Source organism: Equus asinus, chromosome 22, assembly GCF_041296235.1.
Source record: "Equus asinus isolate D_3611 breed Donkey chromosome 22, EquAss-T2T_v2, whole genome shotgun sequence".
NCBI classification, from domain to species: domain Eukaryota; kingdom Metazoa; phylum Chordata; class Mammalia; order Perissodactyla; family Equidae; genus Equus; species Equus asinus.
In genome coordinates, this window is record NC_091811.1 from 27,613,641 (window position 1) to 27,635,039 (window position 21,399).

Here is a 21,399-nt window from a genome sequence, read left to right on the forward strand (position 1 = left end):
AAATGTAGGTTTAAAGGGAAGGTAGGTAAAGACCTAACTTATACATGTTAAGAAACTATTTATATTCTGTTTTCTGGTGGGGGTAAATCTAAAAACAGATAGCCTTTAATCAAACCTATTAGTTTTGTAATAGGAAGTTCTGTGAGAGACAGATAAAGGCTCTGTATTAAGTATGTAGTGTAAGCTATTTGTATGAAATATACATCATTACCGTGGTTGTATGTAATTTCTATTTAAGAGTTTCGGAACAGGAACCCATAGCCCTTCTGCTATGAGTGAAATACAGGATATGAGCATATATATTCATTGGCTAGGCAGTGCCCTGAAAAAAAACGTGTGCCATCCAGGGAGATCCTAGATGAGTTCTAGTTAATATGCAAAATGGATCCAGCTTGCAGGCATGTTATATTAATTCATGACTTCTGCAGAGTCTAGGTCAACACCATTCTTCCTGCTGAGTTCACAAACTTCTTTTTCCCCTCCTTTCTCCTTGCCTCGTGTGTTTTCAGGAATTTGCGAGTGATTCCAATATCCCAGTGATGCACGTGACTTGGCCAAAGTTTATGGTGACCTTTTCTGATTATATCCTTACCCATGGATGAGAGTCGCTGGGCTCCATCACTTTCTCCTTTGCCAGCGTATACCTCTTTTGTTGAGCAGTCAGGGTCTCTGGTGGTGGCTGAGTGAAAAGGAATGAGGATAAAAAAGAAGGTGTGACTAATTAAAAAGTAGAGACAGAATTGTAACCTGAAAGTTGTTTGTGAAGAGTAGGAGAGAGGCAGCATTGTCTTTGTAAGTGGTTGGTAAGCGGTAACTGCAGTGACCCAGATGGCCTGCCCCGGAGCGTCACACAGTAAATACTCTCCATTCAGAGCCTTTTCAAGGTTCACCCATCTATAGATCTGCTCATGGGAAGCCTGTGGGTCTCCAGGTACAATGAAACAATCACCTACAGATAAAACTCCCCACAGGAAAATTAACACAACGTCTTTGTGAAAGACAGGTCACTGTAAAAAGTAACTCTACATACTTATCATCAGTTGTTGAAAAAAAAGATTTATGATGACATTGAGGCATGATAATCTCAAATATGTTCTGCATTGTTTTTAAAAGCTTTGTGTTTAAAATTCATAGCACTTTCTAATCCTGATAAAGTAGCCTAATTTTCTAGCTTGCTTTGTTCAGTAAAATGTATTTCTAAATCCATTTTAAGCAGCTATTTCTTCAATTTGAGTAATTTTCTCTCAAGTTAATAGATTCCACACAAGCATACCTGACTTTTAATGTTAATATATACTATATATTCCAAACTTGCTAGTGACAGTGGAAAGCACAATCAAAATGAAATTCAGTTGTTTAAAGCATATCTAGCTTGTTATTTTGTTAAAACGCTTCTTCATTTTACCCTTCTTTGCCAAAGTATAGCGATACCAAGTCACATTTTACCTTGTATTGAGGTTCCGTCTCCCTCCTCCCTCCCAGCAAATGTGAAGGAGAAGAGAACGCATTGGATATGGTTGTGTCATTTTAAGATAAGATGACCTTAAAACTACCATATCAATAGAGGACATTTGCTTAATGTAGCAAATCCCCCTACCTCAGTCAGGTGGGCTGTAGAGGCTGGCCAAAAAGGAAAGCATTTTGATTCTGAGGCATTTGGCATTGGTAACTTGATTTACAGATTGATGTTTTTATTGAGTCTAAAACACTTTGCTATTTTATCCAAATTATTATACCTATACAATTATAATGCCTGTGGGTATTTCTGGCATTTTCTTTAGACCATAGGTAACTGGCCTAATGTCATGAATCTTATTTTTTTCTTCCCAGCAATGCCACCAGCTCTGAAAAACAAAGGCTAATGTGATGGAGGCAAAGATTTTTTTTCTTTAGGTAGCCAGACCAAGAGAAAACAACTTACATAACTGAGTCAATGTCGCCTCTAACAGTGCAGAGTCTCATTAAGAAAGCTTTGTCTTGTGCGCGACTGTTTGCACAACACCAGCACATAGCAGGTGCTCAGGAAATATTAGCTGAGTGGAGGTTGAAGGTTGGGAAGGAGAGTAGTTGCGTTGAGCACAGAACTGTGAGCACAAGTCCTACACAGTCATGAGTTGGTAAGTGTGGTTTTACAGTTATTCCTGTGTACTTATAAACTGAAAGCAAGGCCAGTTCCAACAGGATTAAGGGGCCAGCCAGCTGGACAGTTTCCTAGGGTGCTAATCCCTAAGACGAATTGAAACCACTGAAAATATTCAAGACAGGAAAAATTGCATTTACTAGAATTCCTCCACTCTATGTGATTAGGATTGTCCCTAAGACGTTCTAGGGACATGCTCTTGTGTTCTCCAAGCAGATAGTCTCTGCTTTCTACAGAGCTCTTGTCTGGCTGAGTGAAGTCCTGAAATGTTGAGGCCAAGCCATATTGTTTGGACAAGAGAGAACAGTTAAATGCTGTCACCAGGGATCTTCTTACTCTACCTCTCAGCAGAATTAAGCCTTTTTAAAAAAATAAATTTAAAGGAAATTAGCTTAAAAGGACATCAAACTGTAGCCTAGACAGGATGATGACAGATTTTGGTGTCTCATTGAAGCCCTTTAGACCAGTCCTGTCTAATAGTGATATGTAATTTTAAATTTTTTAACAGCCGCATTAATAAAGTCTAAAAAAAAGTGAAAGTAATTTAATAATATATTTTATTTAACCCAATAAATCTACAATATATCATTTCAATGGGTAATCAATATGAAAATTACTAGTGAGATCATTTACAGTCTATTTTTTATAGTAAGTCTTCAAAATTCTGCGTGTATTTTACACATATAGCACATCCGAGTTTGGACTGACCACTTGTCAAGTGCTCAGGTGTCACACTGGGGAGTGACTCCCATGTTGGACAGTGCAGCCCTAGACTGTGCACAGAGTAGAGTCCGTGACTCCCAGCTGACATTGTTGAGCTGGTCCTGAAAGGCCCTTTAATCCACATTCTCTCTCTTTGGCCAGCATGAAATTCTCAGTGTTGGTACCACTCTTTAAAAATCTTTTTAAGGAACTGTAATGATAAATGTGTTGAAGTATTTTTCTTCAAAAGTAATGCTTTAGTAGTTTAATGCTTGAATATGAGTGCCATTCATTTTGTTAACCTTATGTACGGAGTGAAGCAGTATCAACAGATAACTCTATTTTAAACCAGTGACAGCTCAATGTTATGTTATAATCGTTAATGATGTTTAGAGAGGAGGCCTGATTGTGTATGTCACACTTGGAAGCGAGTGGGAGACCCCTTCCAGAGAAGACTAGCAGCAGTCTTAAAACGTGAGTTCAGGAAAGGAGGTGAAGGTTCAGGTGATTATATATACTTGATTTTTCAAGTAAATGATAATTTTACTTAGAGTTAGTTTTAGTAGTTTTCCTTTTTATCCCCTTCTCCCTCATGAACATACACCCTTTTGTTTTTCAATTTAAATTGAGATATAATTCCCGTAAGATGAAATTCACCCTGGAAAGTGTACAATTCAGGGATTTTTAGTCTATTTACAACGTTGTACAACCATCCCCACTATCTAATTTCAGAACCTTTTGTTTTAATTACAGGTCTTCTAGGACTCACTTACCCCTAACTCTCCTTCCTTGATAACCTCCTTGATACTCAAAAGAGGGCGAGGGAAGGGGCCAGCCCAGCAGCATAGTGGTTAAGTTCGCATGCTACCCTTTGGCAGCCCAGGGTTCGTGTAAACCTACACACCACTCATCAAGCCGTGCTGTGGCGGCGTCCCACATACAAAGTGGAAGAGGATTGGCACAGATTTTGGCTCAGTGACAGTCTTCCTCAGTCAAAAAGAAGAAGAATGGCAACAGATGTTAGCTCAGGGCCAATCTTCCTCACCAAAAAAAGAGGTAGAGGGAGGGGGAGAGGTGAGAACTAAGAAGTGCAGCATGATTTTTTGGGAGCCCATTTCTGGACTGTTAACTCTATGTAGATATTTGCAAACATCCCCAGGAGCCCTAATATAATATTAAAACATTAGAGGAGGTATAGAGCTTGGTTTAGGAGACATTCTCTTGTTCTCAGTTTGACTATTGGTCCAAAATGCTGACAGTATAGCCTTGTAAACATTTCAGTTAAGTAATCTTTTTCTTTTTCCAAATTTGTAAAAGAAAAAAATTTAGAGTTGTTTGAAAGTTTAAACAATTTAAACCCACCCTAAAATAGATGTCATTTGCATCTCTAGCATTATTACAATTCTGAAAGTCATTTCAAATAAGGTAAGTTTTAGAAGTGAAAGGAAACTTCTGGCATATTAGACATAAGTCAAGGACTCTTGTTTATGTCAAGCAATTCTACCACATATCTTTGTATGATTAGGATAATTGTTTAGAATATTCTCCCAGGCACATTACTGTCAATTACTAAGGATTATATAGTCAGAGTCCCCACCTTGTATTCCGCTTGAATCACACTGTTTTGCATTATTTTAAATGGCCACATTTTTATTTTTATTGAGGGGAACGTAACTGCAAGGAATGTGGTTATCATGAGCTAATCTTACCCTTGGGGTATGTGAGATATTTTCTAACTCTGAGATTGTGATTGCTTTCTGATTGCCATTCTGCTCGAACATGCCTTCCTGCTTAATTATGGTGCTCATTTGCCTTTCTCGTGTCATGGACTGGACCAATGGAAGAGTACTTCCAGAGCTCACTGTTCAGATCGAAGGAAAGAACTGAGAGAGCAGGTGTTTTTATTTATTTCCTTCTTAGGCTTTTTCTCTCTCTTTTAGAAAACATTTTCCCCCCTTTTCACAACGTTAGCTGTTATCCCTGAATCATGTAAGGATATATTTGTGATATAATGGTCTCCAGATTAAGTATTAGCACCATATCGATACCTCCACAGGGGCCTTCGGCTTCCATCTTTACTCTGGCCAGTTCTTCAGCCATAACAGTAGATCTTTATATCCTGCCCGAAATTATTTTCAAGGCTGTGTAGAGTGAAAGAATACGGTATCAAAGAAAATGTCTTAATTTGGGGCTTCATATTTTTGTGCAGTGTATTTGTTAAAAAAAATTTCTCATTGCAGATTGCAAGTATAAATTAGTGTCAGAATTACCATACAAAACTCTCTTGCTAACTTTAATCGATAATTTCTGAGAGAGTGATAGAAAACATGATGCTAATGAATAATGTGCCCAGAAGCTCTTATTATGGGGTTGGCATGACTTCCACTTAATGACAAGCTTGCTCAAGCAGCAGTTGATTTTAAATCCTATTTTTCATTAGTGAAGTATAAAATGTTAATAGTACCTTCCGTTGTGCTGTTCTTCTGTAGCAAGGTAGCATGTATCTTTCATATTCACCAAGACTCTTTATGATCCTACTCGTAACTTCCTATCTCATAAATAAGATTAGTTCATGAAATAAAAATGTATGTTTTCCCATTGTTAGCTATATGTTTTTCTAATAATCACATGTGAAGCTTATTATGCAGTAATAGCCTTAAGATATTATTTTTTTTAAAATGTACTACTTTGGTCTTAATACTAGTTTTTAATCTCTTCTTGTTTCTGTGAAGTCTGAATGAGATTTTCAAAATTGAATAATAATTTGATCCGTTAATCTTTTGAAGCTAGTAATTTTATTTTCTTCTCTTTGCAGTCTCTGAGGTTCGCAAATGAATAGAGCTTCATTACTGCAGTCTGCATTTAATAACCATTATCCATTATCTTGTAATTAAGACTCCCTGTAACGAATCATGAGGACAATGCAAAAATACATAGTACATTTCTTTAATGAACTGGAAAATGTTCATCTTGTTCTATTTAGTAATGAGTTGCTGAATAGTCATTAAATCCACTGGAGAATAGAGCTAGATGGATTTTGAAGACTGTCTTGAGTTTGTGGTTAATCTATTAGAATTAAAATTTCATCTTCTATTTTTATCAACAGCTGATTAGAAGTCATTCTGTTTGACCAAATTGATTAGAAGACCATATACAAGGGCAGCTGTTGTTTAATGAAAGTTTTTAATGAAACTGTACCATGGAGACTTGTAATTATAGGCCTTAGAAAAGCTTTGAGTTGCTTTAGACCACAAAAAAAGTATTGTGCTAGAGATTTCAAATTAGGAAAATAAAAAAATACAATTTAATATAATACTATGTTTATTATTAATTTTAATTTCAATTAATCACAGTTAAATGCTAGTCTATTTAATGTGTTACTTTTGAATTTTCATGCCTTTCATCTCGTAGTTTGGTCATTTCATTGAAATTGTGGGCACTGATGAAAGAACATTTATATGGATGGTTATTTTAATTGTGTGATAGTTTCTCATAAGGTTTTTTTCCCCCAAGTTGAGCAGAGGTGAGCTTGGTTGATGTTGGGTTTACATGAGCTCTGAGGAGAGTCTGTGGTGCTCTGTGGTGTTGGTAATTCAAAATCTAGTATTTATTTCTCTAAGGTAATTTTGTTTTAGCAGAGGGGCAAGGGAAGCAATATTAAAATAAGAAGTAAAACAAAAGTGTGTGCCTGCTTAGTCTCACTGGAAAATCCATTGTTCTTTTGACAGTAGTAAAATACTAATGTACTTTCTAAAGTATTTTGTGTAATTAAGGCTAGGTCTTATTCCTGGATTTAAAGAAATAGCCAGTGGTGCTTGCCGGCCTGAGCTGCTGTTTTAATCTCTTGTGTGGTCTCTGACTCTCAGTTGTCCTTTGTCAACCAATCCAACACTGAGGCCAAATTTAACATCTTAACACTGATTTCAGGTGATCAGACCCCATGTTTCCTAGGAGACTTTTACAGTCACATGTTTTAAAACACACATCGACCCCCACCCCCCAATATCACCATCTCCCACCCTCATGCTCCCTGCCCCTCATGGAAATTCCTTAGATTGATCCATTTGTTGTTGTTTGGGCATGTCTTATAGTTTCTGTGCTTTTGCTGTTTCTTCTAATGGTGGTCTTCTTCCATTTGCCTTCTCATCTTTACATTTTATTCCTCCTTCAAGGTCTATACCAAATTGTACTTGTTCCTTGAACCCTTCCCTTATCATTCTAGCTAAAGTGAATCTCTCTGAATCTTTCCAACTCTTGTTGACTGTAATAGTTACTTGGCATATATCTAAAACATGTTAAGTTACCATATATAATCTGTGTGTCCATCCATACCTGATTTCTAGATAATAAAGGCTAGCCTTAATATTTAAGGACTTCTGGTTTCAGTTCTGACATATGAAGAGCTTAGAAGTTGTCATTCCTGTCCTTAGAACAAGAAAAAGCTGAATAAACTGAAAATTAGTGACTTTTCTCAGACCCCTCAAAGAACCTAGGTCACAGGACAAATTGCCACCTTGAAATCTGGAGAGAGAGGCAAATTCTGAGAGTCACAACCAAGGTCTGCTTACCTGCTGGAGCCATAAACTGGTAGGAACACTTAAATGGTAATTTTGACAAATTGTTGGAGGCTGAGTGTGGTCCCAACCCTTTTGTGAGTTTTAACTCCAGGAACTCCATTCTCACAGTGAAGAGCCAAGAAAGAACCTCTCTTGGCTGTAGCAGGGGAAGGGGAAGATAATCATTGCAAAATATACCCAGAGCATTCTCTTTAACAGAGGCCTACTCTCGAGGGCAAAAGACTTTACTAGAGTCTTATCCCATCCAGGAGAGCATTTTCCTTCTAGTCTTCCTGCCTCTTCAAAGTTGGAAAGAAAAGCTAAGACACTCTTGTGAGGGTTACAGCCCAGGGACACAGGCCTACTAAAAGACTGAAATTTAATCATAAGATTATAAAATACTTCCTCTCCCCCTTATATTACCACCTCACCATTAATCTAATAATGCAGTAATGTAATCCAGTGGATTACAGCTAACAGAGCTAACAGACATAGACTCTCTGTGAGGAGGAATATTTAGTAAGCCCAAAATGAACAGGGGAGAAAAAAACAAGGATATTATTGGATTTGAAGCCACTGGAACCTATGGCTACAGCAAACATTAAACACAGACCAACTCCAAGTCACAGTCACACTAAAGGCCTGTTTGTGTCAGTTCCTGTTACCCAATATGTCATATTTGGCTTTCAACAAAAAATTATAAGAGATGCTAAAAGCCAAGAAAAAACAGAGTCTGTAGAGATAAAGTAAACATGAGAACCAGATGCAGATATAACAGAGACATTGGAATTATCAGAAAGAGAAATTTAAAATAACTCTGACTAATATGTTAATGACTCTAATGGAAGAAGAAGACAACATGAAAGAGTAATAGGTGATGTAAGCAGAGATGCGAATTCTAAGAAATAGTCAAAAGAAAGTGCTAGAAATTGAAAACACTGGAACAGAAATGAAGAATGCATCATGACCTTATCAGTAGACTGGATTCAGCGCATTGCTAGATGGGCTTATTGGTAGATTATGGAAAGAATCAATGACCATGAAGATAGGGGAAAAGAAACCTCCTAAACTGAAATCTAAAGAGAAAAAAGGCTAAAAATAATAGAACATAACATCTGAAAACTGGGGAAATTTCAAAACGTGTGACATATGTGTAACTGGAATACCAGAAGAAGAAGAAAGAGAAAATGGAACAGATAACATATTTGAAGTAATAATGGCCAAGAATTTTCCAAAATTAATGAGATACCAAACCACAGATCCAGAAAGCTAAGAGAACACCTAGCAGGATAAATATCAAAGAAATTATACCTAGATATATTATATTCAAACTGAAAAAAACCAAAGACAAATAGAAAATATTGAAAAAGAAGCAGAGGAAGAAATATCTATAGAAGAAAAAGGAAGTAATTACAGTGGTCTTCTCATTAGAAACCATGTCAACAAGACGTGTATAGAGTGAAATACTTAAAATGTTAACAAAAAAAACCTCACCAATCTAGAAATTTATATCCAGTGAGGTTATCCTTTAAAAGTGAAGGAGTGCAGCCATTCAAAAACTGAGGGAATTCCTTGCCAGCAGACCTGCCCTGTAAGAAATGTTAAAACATGTTCTTCAGGGAGTAGGAAAATGATAGAGGTCAGAAACTCTAATCTACATGAAAAAAGGAAGAGTGTTAGAGAAGGAATAAATGAAGAATAAAAATTTTTCTTTCTTGGTGCTGGCCCAGTCACGCGGCGGTTAAGTATGCACACACGTTCTGCTTCCGTGGCCCCAGGTTTGCAGGTTCGGATCCCGGGTGTGGACATGGCACCGCTTTGCAAGCCATGCTGTGGTAGGGGTCCCATATATAAAGTAGAGGAAGATGGGCATGGATGTTAGCTCAGGGCCATGCTTCCTCAGAAAAAAAGAGTAGGATTGGCAGCAGTTGGCTCAGGGCTAATCTTCCTCAAAAAAAATTTTGTTTTCTTTCTCAATTGATCTAAAAGTTAACTGTTTAAAGTAATAATAGTAATGATGTGTTGAGTTATTATACATATAGATAAGTGGAATGGATGACAGCAATATTATAAGGGACAGCAGAGAGGAAATAGAAATACTTTGTTAAAAGATACATGCAGTACCTGTGTAGTGGTGTACTGTTATTTGAAGGTGGACTTAGATTGGTTAAAAATGTAAATGGAAAACTCTAGTGCAATTACTAAAAGAAATGTACCAAAGAAGTATAATTGATATTCTGAGAGGAGATAAAATGGAGTCACAGAAAACGTTCAATTAAAGTCAGAGAAGGCAGAAAAAGAGGTGTAAAAGTTAATAAAGAGAAAATACAAATAGAAAAGCTGTAGCATTGTAGATATTAATCCAAATAAATCAATAGTAATTTTAAATATTATTGGTCTAAATATACCCACTGAAAAACAGATTGTCAAAAAACAAGACTCTGCTATATGTTGTATATAAGAAATCCACTTTAAAGATGAAAACTTAACAGGTTCTAAGTAAGGGGATGGGGAAAGATATACCATGCTAACACAAATCAAAGTAAAGCACAAGTAGCTATATTAATTTCAGATAAAGCAGACATCAGAAAATGGAAAATTATGAGGGATAAAGAAGGGAATTGCATAATAATAAAGAGGGCCCATTTCTCCAAAGAGACGTAAAATCCTAAACATGTTTGCACCAAACAACAGAGCATCAAAATATGTGAGGCAAAATCTGATAAAGCTGAGAAGAGAAATAGACAAATCTGCTGTAATAGCTGGAGACTTCAAAAACCCTCTTTCAGTAAATGATAGCTCAAGCAGGCAAAATATAAGCAAGGATATAGTTGACCTGAATAGCATTATCAATCAACATGATCAAATGGACAGTTATAGAAAACTCCATCCAACAACAGCAGAATACATATTCTAGGTTCACATGGAAAATTCACCAAGATTGGACACATTCTAGCCCATAAAACACATCTTAACAAATTTAAAAGAATAGAAGTCATGCACAGTATGTTCTCAGACCACACTGGAGCTAAAATAGAAAAATCAGTAATAGAAAGATAGCAGAAAATGCCCAAATAGTTGGAAATTGAATAACACATGGTTCAAAGAATTCTCAAGAGAAATTACTTAAAAACATTTTGAACCAGATGAAAATTAAAATACAACTTATTAAAATTTGTGGGATGCTGCCAAAGCAGTGCTTAGAGAGAAATTTATAGCATTAGATGTGTATATTAGAAAAGAAGAATACTCTAAAATCAATAACCTCAGCTTCTACCTTAGAAAAGTAGAGAAAGAATAACAATTTAAGTATAAAGGCAAGCAGAAGAAAAGAACAATTAGAGCAGAAATCAGTGAAATTGGCAACAAAAGCAATAGAGAAAATGTAAAAACCCTAAAAGCTAGTTCTCTGAAAAAATCAGTAAAATTGATAAATCTCAGTTTTATCAGACTAACCAAGAATAAAAGAGAGGAGACATAAATTACTGATATCAGAAATGAAAGAAGGGTGATTATTACTGTTCTAATGAACATTAAAATGATAATACAGAAATACTATGAACAACAGTATTTGCCCACAATTTGATGACATGGATGAAATGGGTCACTTCCTTGAAAGATATAAACAACCAAAACACACTAGAGGAAGTAGTCTGAATAGACCTATATCTGTTAAAGAAATGATACCAATGATGGTATGGTTAACAATATTGATAGCACTATACGTGGATACTGGATGTGAACAATTAAATAAATAGATGGCAGATGGCAGGTGCCAGGTTTCTCACCATTGGAGTGAGAGTTTACAGATCAGCAATGGGGTGAGGCTAGAATGATCTATATGGTAATGGGTCAGAGTTGGAGACATCACTATAACTCATGTTTAGTTTAATATAGATATAGACAGTTACACATGGAATTATTGATAGATATGTGTATATAATGGGTTAGTATATACATATATATTTCCTTGCTCAGTCAGCTGAGAGGGCCTAAAAGCAAGACCCCTACAGTAGCAATGAGTACATCTAACACCAAGATCTTGATTTCTAATACCGTTCTCCACTAAAAGGAACGAGGGCTCTTTGGAGAAATGGCTTATTCTAGGCCTGGAGTATGTCAAAGGAATAAGGAAGGAATTGAAAGAGTTCCCAATGGCCAAAGCTAGAACCATTTAAGCAACAAAATTAAGTAATATTGGCTTATAAACCCAAGTATAAAATAAATATCTTTGAGTCTGTACTGATATAAATAAATGATTGTAAATAAATGGAGAAGAGACAAATCTCCCAAGCAAAAAACTCCAAACAATTTATGTAGTTATTGCCCCCCCCCCCCCACGAAAGAGATGGATTGTGACTACCCATTCCTGAAGTGTGGGATACACATAAGGATTTCTTTGCAAAGAGTACAGTGGAAAATAGGAAAAAGGGAGTGACTTCATAGTGGAGAAACCTGGCAGATACTCCCTCTGCCAGGTGCTCAAGGTCAACATCAACAGTGGTAAGTCGTGTTGATAGGATATACCCTTGATAGGATGTGCTGAAAATGGCATTTTACCTCTATGGTCTTCCTCCCTAAAAACCTATAACCCCTGTTTAATCATGTGAAAAGCATCAGACAAGTCCCAACTGAGGGAAATTTTACAAAATACCTAACCAGTACTCCTCAATACTGTTAAGGTCATCAAAATGAAGAAAGTCTAAGAAACACTCGCAGCTAAGAGGAGCCTTTGGAGACATGATAAATATATTGTATCCTGGATGTGATTGGATTGTGGGTAAAACTAAGGAAATCTAAATAAAGTATGAATTTTGGTTAAAAATAACATATCAATATGAATTCATTAATTATAACAATGTGCCATACTAATAGAAGTTGTTAGTAAAAGGAAAAGTGGGTATGGGGTATATATATGGAAACTGTACTATTTCACAATATTTCTGTAGAGCTAAATCTATTCTAAAATTAAAAGTTTATTTAAAAATAAATAGAACAATATTTTCTTATGAGCCACTTGCCCAGTTTTGTTACTGGACGTGGAATGAAGCCTGAAACTGTCTTCCCTTCCCCATTAGTCAGTTAAAGGTGGAAAATATTGTAGTTTGCTTTTCCTTTGTAGCTGTGGCAATCCATCCACCCATCCAAAATTCCTTTGAGCTTCTCACGTATGTGTGTCATGCTTTGGGGATGTGTGTAAGCAAGATAGAGCACCTGCCTGAAACATGCTTACAATATAGTCAAGAAAGGGGGCTAGACAGACAGATAATTGTAGGCCACTGTTACTACTCCCGGGCTACTGTGGCTACTGTGGTAGGTGCTCTGCGCTGCTCCTCCCAGATACGTTAGGAGGAGAGTCTCCTCCCTTACTCAGCCTCTGGACTCTTCCAAGGGAGTTTGGCTCTTTTGGTTAACTTTAGATGGTATGATTTTTAAGTGACCATACCTTTTGTTTAGGCCTCCAGATGTGGTCTTTGTCTTTTATCTTAATCATCTCCTCTTCCAAGATGCTTAAAAGAATTTAGATGATATCCAGTGTTGTACCCGAATGCCTTCTAATGAATCAAAAGACAATGTCATGTAATACAAAACACATCTTGGTCTCACTGTGAATTCTTTTGGGATGTTCCCCTCACCTTCTTACATCTATTTGAAGGCTTGAAGCTCTTCTGTTTGATCGTCTTTCTTCTGATGTTGTGGGGGCCACGCATCGGCTTCGTAGTCCCATTCATTCAATTCATTCATTCATTCATCAACTTAGCACATGGCCACCTCGGGGCTTTTGCACTCTCTGTTTCCTGCTTGTGATGCGCTTTTCACAGATTCTCTTCATTCAGTCTCTGAATTTCACTTATCAGAGGTTCCTTTATGATGACTCTGTTTAAATATAGCTACCTCTCCCCAGCTCCACCACTCTCTATCTCATTACGTTGCATCCCCTCTCTATCTCATTACGTTGCATTATTTCTCTTCATAGCACTTCTCTCTCCCTGACATTTATTATATATTTATTGGTTTATTGTCTTTCTCTTCTAGAAAATCTGCTCGCTTTGTTTTGTTTAGTGGTCTATTCCCAGCATCTAGAACAGAGTCTAGTGTATAGTAAGTTCTCAGTAAATATTTGTTGAGTGAATGCTTGTGTGACAGGTAGTCTCCATTTCTCCCAATGGACCTACAGACCCAAAGTAAAGAAGGCTTCTGATGACCTGTTCTGATGGATCAGAATTCCTATGGTATTTTTACAGATTGCAACCCTACCTAGGTCCTTGCTCCGTTTATATTTGTATAACACTTGAGAGTTTTCAAGGTACTTTCACATAGATTGTCTCTTTTGATTCCTGTATAACACTGTGAAGCAATTAAGAATTTTCAGATGTATTGTACAAATGAGAAAGTTTAGGAGATGGAATTTGCCAGGTAAATATCAGAGCCAGAGCTGGAAACCAGATCTCCTGACTTCTAGCTCATCAAGTGATAACCCAGGATCTATGCTCATCTCCACCTGCACCTAGAATTTGTATGGTTTTGAGGGCAAGGACTTGAATTATTTGTTTATGTATTTTCCACTGTGCCTTTCACACAGTGTGCTTACTAAAGGTCTATTGATTTGAATCTTGACCCAGAGAATAGTCATGGAAATATCTTTTCCAGTTGAAACTAGAGGAGAAAGTTTTGACCACTTCTATTGCCCACTTTTTTGATGGACCTTGAGAGAATCTCTGAGATTAGCCTTAAGGGTGGTTCGAAGATTCAGTGGGCTAGGGCTGTGACTTTGGACAGGAATCACCTAGGAACCTGGTTTATATTCAGATTCAAATTCAGTTGGTCTAGAGTAGGGCCTCAGAGTCTGCATTTTTAACAGGCTGCCTGGTGGTGCCCATGCTGCTGGTCTGGGGTCCACACTTTGAGGATTTTTGGGGATAGGTAACCACATGAAAAGTGGAGTCTTTGTTTGGCTATCTTGACTATGTGATCCTAGGTAAGTTTCTTGGAGACACTGTAGAGTATTGTTTAAGCTGCATTGCTTTGGTTAGAATTCTGCCTCCCCTACTTACTAACTCTGTGGCCTCAAGCAAGTTACTTAACTTTTCTGTGCCTCAGTTTCCTCTTTAAAGATGAGGATCATGTTAATACTTAACTTGCGCGGTTATTATGAGAATTGACTGAGTTAACATTTGTAAAGCCCCTGGAAGAGTGCCTAGTGCACAGTGAATCTTAACTATTATAATTTCTTTGTATCCTTGTGCTATTCTGTTAAACTAGGTTTAAGATACATTTGAGAGACAGGAAGTTGTTGAAAATATTTGCAAGTTATGAAATAGCGTGGTGTCTTTCGTGAAAATCTTAATAGCGCCTTCATTAATGAACACGCAGTAGAAATCAGCTAATGGTGATTCTTCTTGTGTTGTCAAGGCTGTACCGTGTACTTTCTCTGAAGCATAAGAAAATGAGGGGAAAACAAGTAGGCCCTCCAGTTTTGTATTAAAGCATCGTGATATAGGATATTAGACACAGGGAATAAAATGGTTTTTATTCCTCTCAGTTATTCATTAAATAAACCAACTCAATTTTAATTGGAGATATGGAAATATAGAGGCAAGAGTCCCTGGGGTCAGTGAGAATCCATTTGGTCCTTAATTTAATTCATCTTATAATAAAGGGGACAAATCATATGGAGAGAATTATTTTAAAAAGAGATTTTGTTTTTAGTTTTTCAAATAATTAGTGAAACAATAAAGTTGTGTTCCTCAGGAAAAAAATTTACGTGACTCATTTCTGCCACTGACTCACAAGTGTAAAAAATAAGTTTTTTAATTAACATGGAGTTTTTCTTCCTTTTGTTTTAGGATCAGATTTTATTAAGACCTCTACTGGAAAAGAAACAGTAAATGCCACCTTCCCCGTAGCTATAGTAATGCTACGGGCCATTAGAGATTTCTTCTGGAAAACTGGAAACAAGGTATATTATTGCCAGCAAATCTTTCTTCGGAGTAAAGATTGTGTTATTTATAATAATAGTTACAGCCCCGATAACTGTCTTAACATGCAAAAGGTGTGAATGAGTTACCTTTATTAAGATAAATGTTTAATTTACCTTTCCTTACAAAAGAACACATTCACAAGAAAAATGTGCCATTAACAGGAAGTGAGGGTGAGTGTGGGAGCAGGTATGTGTGATCAAGATGTAAACTCACTTTATGTCCCTTTATTAACCGAAGACAATTTTATCACTGACAAGGGATTCCTAAATGGGTTCTTTTAACGAACTAATTCTGCTGCAACACAGAGACTTTCTGGTAAGGCGTTGGCCAGCGAAAACAGGTTAATGCAGAAATTAAACTTCCTTGAGGAATGGAAAGAATTGCAGAGTAACATTTATTGAATGATAAGCTGTGGTGGTGATATGAAAGTATGCAATATAATGGGAAATAATCTTTTCCTGTCATTATTGAAGGACACACATAAATTGGTTTTTCTGTTGGGAAACCCCCGGTCCAGAAAAACTTATTACTTTTAATAATATGAGGTGAAGAGAAAATTCTCGAGGAGATGAACTTATTAAACAAAATAATGAAATGCTGTGAAACAGCAGGGAAAAGGTAGCTAGACGTTATATAGCTCTTGAATTAAATATCCATTTTTGCGTTTTATGGCAGTTGGATGTGCTCTTTGCAAGACCGTTAAGCTGAGGAGGGTATATGCTAGCTTTTGTCAGCTTTTCGAAAAATAATACATATATATATATATTTTTTTTGAAACATACGAAGTTAAAAGGAAAAATGCATGTGAGGTGTTTTTTAAAATGAGTTTGGATTTTCCTTTTTACTTCAAGTTGCTTGTTTAGCTACAAACTATCTCAAAGGATTTTTTTTTTTTACATCATTGTAGAGAAAGGTAATTTCTTTTCTTAAATGAGACTTTCCCTTCCTCAGAAGGCATCTTTTAAAACCAATCTCAATGGCTGCTGCATAGAACCCCAAAAAAGCCCTTTAATCGTTTGCCAACTGGATGTGATGACTTTATATGTGACTGTCGCTTCAGTTTATAAATGTACTGGGTTTGAGAGGAAATGAACTCCTTCCAGAATTTTCTCCTTCAAGATAACTTCATATCTTTAAAAAGTACAAATAGGATTAGTATCCACGGTGACCTACATGTTAAAGTTGACCCAACTTGAGTAACCTTTACTTGGTAGACTTTCTGCAGTGATTCAAATAAAAAATTTTTTAAGAAAAGCTATAAAAATGAGAACTCCATCTTTGGGCCCCCCAAGTGAGACCACCACCATTCACTAGACCAGTGGTTCTTATTCTTGGCCAAAGAACATCCAAATAGATATGAAGCTTTTTATACCTATAGATGCCTGGGCCCTCATCCCTGGCGTTCTGGATCAGGGGTAGACCTCAGGAATCTATGTTTCATAAGCTCCATAGTCAGCGTTAAAACTCGCCACTGGGGACCCAGTCCTGTTTTGTTATCAACAAACATTTATTAAGTCATTAACTATGCGCCATGTTAACATATGTTAAATGCTACGGATAGAAAAAGGAGCAAGTCCCTTCCCAGGAGAGCCCTTAGACGACAAGCAAACAATTTCGTTAGAGGTTATAAGTGCTCCATGTTCCAGACCATAGTACAGAGGGAGGATCACTTTGCTGTCTTTCAATACTTTCTTTTTAATTGTATTGACCCCTTCAACAAAGTTCATCCCAGTTTTATTAGGAAGCAGACAGGTACAGGTCAAGTCGTATTCGTGTAACCACTATAGTGAAGATCTGTGGATGTATCTGCAAATCAGATGCTTCCTTTCAGGTTGTTGACAAGTTGCCTGGGATTAGGCTGTAAAGTTTCTACATCATTGATTTAAGGGGTGTTTTAAAATGTGATGGGCCGCCTTTCAGACCATGATTAGTGTCACTCCTGAGCAACAGAGGTTTAATACTTCATAACTGATTTCATTGCAGATTTATGTTTTCCATATTGTCTCCCTTAAAAAAAATATAGGATGAACTTATGCTGGAACCTCTCTTTAGCAACATTGCCAAACTTGCTGACATAACTGAACTATATAGAAAAATCTATTGGCGGCGTTGCCTAATTGACGGAAATGTTCCTATGATTAACATTGATGCTAATATTAGCTAATTGATTTTTTTTTTTTTACCTCTTCTTAATAAATAACCTCATCCTGCTTATCTCCCCCGTTCCCTCCACCTCTCGTCACTCTTACAGACTCACTTGGGCTCCAGGGTGATAGGCAGATAGGGTTAGAATCTCAGGCTGCTGCTTAGCTGCGTGACATTGTGTGCTTGAGGCAGGGGAAAACAGGAGACTTACTGATATTCCATGTGAGCATTGATGAAGGTCTAAATTAAAACAGTAGAAGTGAGAGTAGAGAGGAAAGTATGCCTACTGGAAGCTATGGAAGTTAAGATGGTAGACTTGGTAGATCTTGACTGTTGATTGATTGGGTGTGGTGTGGTGAGGAAAATGGCAGTGTCAAAGTGAAGTATGAGACTTCTAGCTTGGGTTGATAATGGGGCCATTCATATATTGTCTCCCTTCTCTAGTATTCTGTTAGCAGTCCTCCCCTGCTCGTGCCACCGATCAAACCAACAGCTCTGAGCGTCAGAGATGTGAGCTTTAGTACTTGGGCTGTGAGGTGTTTTTTTCATTGCTCCCATCCGTAAAATCTCCCCTCTACTGGCTAGACAAGTTCCTGAGACAAGTAAATCCAGATAAGCAGGTTTTACTGTATATAGAACACGTTTATCCTTTTCTGATGGAGCCAGGGACATCATTTGTAAACATCAGATATTGGCTGAAATGTGCTATTTTATGGTCACCTTCAAAGACTACTGAAGTGTGAAGAGCCCCTACACTGTCTTTTTCTACTGTGCTTAACTGGGCTGGCTGCTTTATATAACTCTGTCTACTTACAACTTAGAAAAAAGGTTCCTGCAGTTTAGTTGATTAAAACAACTGTCAGCTCCCCTTGTTGATTGCTGCCAGTTTGGTTCCCGTGGCCTCACCTCTTCTCTTCTTCTTTTATATATGCGTATCTGTCTGTTTCCCCCTCAAGATGGAGGCTGAAAGGTGACTATACAGGCTTACTTGTAGAAATGTAGAACGAATGAGCTTTTGTGATATCTGTTTTCCTGTTTATTGACACCTCTCTTGTTTATCCCAGGTTCACAACTGTACTCTAGGTGGTTGAGGTTTATGACTTTCCAATAAGTGAAATGTTAATGAGGGTTATTAACTCTCATTAGTGTCTCTTCAGAAGCAGCAACATTCTTCCCATTAATCTTGAAAAAGTCATTTTGTGGTGTGAATGGGCATGAGTCAGTGATCTAAGCTCCTTTGCTGGGTGAAATGAAATAGACTTTAAAAAAGGGAGAGAGAAAGAATCGAGACCTTATATTATTGCAGTACCATTTTTTAAAGCAATCTAATAACAATAAACATTGTTCTCTTTCCCATCTTCCCTTTTAGATAGGCTTCAAACCAGCAGGAGGCATCCGCAGTGCAAAGGATGCCCTTGCTTGGCTCTCTCTCATAAAGGAGGAGCTAGGAGATGAGTGGCTGAAGCCAGAACTCTTTCGAATAGGTGCCAGCACTCTCCTTTCGGACATCGAGAGGCAGGTGAGTCATAACCCATTGGAACAAATTGACAAGTATTTTTGAGAAGGAAATGAAAAGTCACCCATTGGGCTATGAGAACTAGAGGTGAAACTCATCTCATTTACCCCTTCATACCCAAACCTCTGCCTTCTTCCAAGCAAACCTCCAACTGAAGTAGGTTGGATGCAGATTCTGTTGAAGCACATGATAGTGGGGCTTTATAATGAAATGTTAATTAAAATGATTAATTATGTATAGTACAATTATTAATTGATGCATATAATAATACAGTAATTATTAATTAGCTAAACTATTTTCTCCCCAGATTTACCATCACGTGACTGGAAGATATGCAGCTTATCATGATCTTCCAATGTCTTAAATCAGCGACGAATTCCAGAAAAGTTTTTTACGAAGTTTAAAAATTATTTTTCTGCATAATTGCCAAAATTATTTAATTAAAAAATGAGGGAATAGGCAACTGACTTTTTTCCCTTGAAATTTCCATTGAATTTAATTCAAAGAATTAAAGAAAAAAACCCAGCTTGTCTACACATGGTACTCATTTCAGGCGTGTTTGTAATGGTCTTAGTTCCTAGAAGATCTGAACTATTAATTTTGTGAAGCTTTTCTCTTAAAAACTCTGAGTAAAATGTTAATGATAGCTTTGACCATGTTAAATTCTAATGGAAAAAAGAAATGTTAAACTGCCCAAGAAATGTGCTCTAGCAAAAGAAAATATAGCATCCTGATCTGCTGGCTGTACTGTGACTAAACTTCAAGAGTCACTGACTCAGCACTAATTTCTGCTGTGAAAATCCGTCTTTAATTTTTGCAACAGATATGCTCCTTTATTAATCGTTTTGCTAATGAAATTTCTGTTGTTATATAAAGCTATGGATATCATAGAATTTTTTAATTAAGAAATCCCTGTAGTTGTTTATTTTAAAAAGGGAAACTTTAAATTGTAACAATACATATTGAAAAATTAATCCATTAAACATATAATGAAGTTTTATCAATGACTTTCTGACTCTATCTCAGAGTCCTTGGGTATTTATCTCAGATAAAACACCTCAGTACATTATTAATGAATACAACTGATGTATATATTCTGAAACTTTTAAGATTTTCTGATCGAGTGAATAGGAGAAAAAGAGCAAGCACTAATAGAGCACTTAACATGTGCTACACTCTTTACTGATAGGAATTTACTTAATCCTTATTTAATTCCTGTAAGAGTAGGTAAGTAAGTGTGGTTTTTGACCCATACAACAGAAAGTACTGATATTAGCCTCCTTTTCTACAGATGAGGAACTGAGGCACAGAAAGCTTAGGCAACTTGCCAAAAGTCACAGAGCTCAAAATTAGCAGAGTCAAGAATCAAGCCCAGGCAGGCAGTGCAGTCAATCCCCGTGGATAACTGTCCCTCTCTCAGGACATAACAGACACGTAACCAGACCTCCCTGTCGGCTCCAGAGAAAAATAATGTGCTTTGAGGTCTACTGGTTCCCTTACCCTCTCTCTTTCCCAACCCCCCACCTCCTCTCTTTTTGAAATTACTTATTTATTTTTTTTTGTGAGGGAGATTGGCCCTGGGCTAACATCTGTTGCCAGGTTTCCTCTTTTTGTTTAAGGAAGATTGTTACTGAGCTAACATCTGTGCCAATCTTCTTCTATTTTGTGTGGGGCCCCACCACAGTGTGGCTTGATGAGTGGTAGTAGGTCTGTGCCTGGGATCTGAACTCGTAAACCCCAGGCTGCTGAATCAGAGCAGGTGAACTTAAGCACTATGCCCTGGGCCTGCCCGCCTCCCCCTTTTTTGTTTGCTAGCACCTCTACCACATTATAGAACCCAAATTTCCTTAAATGGTGATTTTCATAGAGAAAGTCTTTTCCTCCCTGAACAAGATTCCAGCTACTTATAAGCAGAAAATCCCCCGACTAGGAGTCAGTTTTGGTTTCATCTTCTCATCCACTGAATTCTAGCCCAGGCTCTCTCTCTTTCTAGCTTTGTGACCTTGGTCCAGTCACTTCACATTTGTGGACCTCAGTTCCTTCATCTGTAAAATAAAGAGGTTGGGGCAAGTGATATCAAGGTTCTTAAAGACCTAAAATTATATTACCCTAAGGGTAATTACAACAAATCCAAGAAAATGTTTTATGGCCATAAAGAGAAAACACTTTTGTAGCAATCTAAATTAGAATTTGCCTCTCGGGAGTCAATTAGGCAAGTCCCCCGAAGTGCCTCTCTAACTGTAAATGAAATGACTAAAATAAGAATGGAAAAGAAACCCTGCTTTCCCCAAATGCCTGAGCAGAAGGCCGGCTCTTGACTTCTGCCTTTGGATACAGTCAGTGGCTCTGAATCCCGTA

At 37.2% G+C, this 21,399-nt stretch overlaps 1 protein-coding gene across 2 annotated transcripts in view; it reads left to right on the forward strand.

Moving 5' to 3' along the window:
• DERA (deoxyribose-phosphate aldolase) overlaps nucleotides 1–20,041 on the forward strand; it is a 103,038-nt gene extending 82,997 nt beyond the window's left edge. For both annotated transcript variants that reach the window (XM_014834249.3, XM_014834250.3), the window contains 3 exons: nucleotides 15,246–15,358; nucleotides 18,895–19,044; nucleotides 19,349–20,041. In XM_014834249.3, coding sequence (XP_014689735.1) covers nucleotides 15,246–15,358; nucleotides 18,895–19,044; nucleotides 19,349–19,405 — 320 coding nt within the window. In that variant the 3' untranslated portion in view covers nucleotides 19,406–20,041. The remainder of the gene's footprint in view (nucleotides 1–15,245; nucleotides 15,359–18,894; nucleotides 19,045–19,348) is intronic.
• Nucleotides 20,042–21,399: the final 1,358 nt, after the last annotated feature.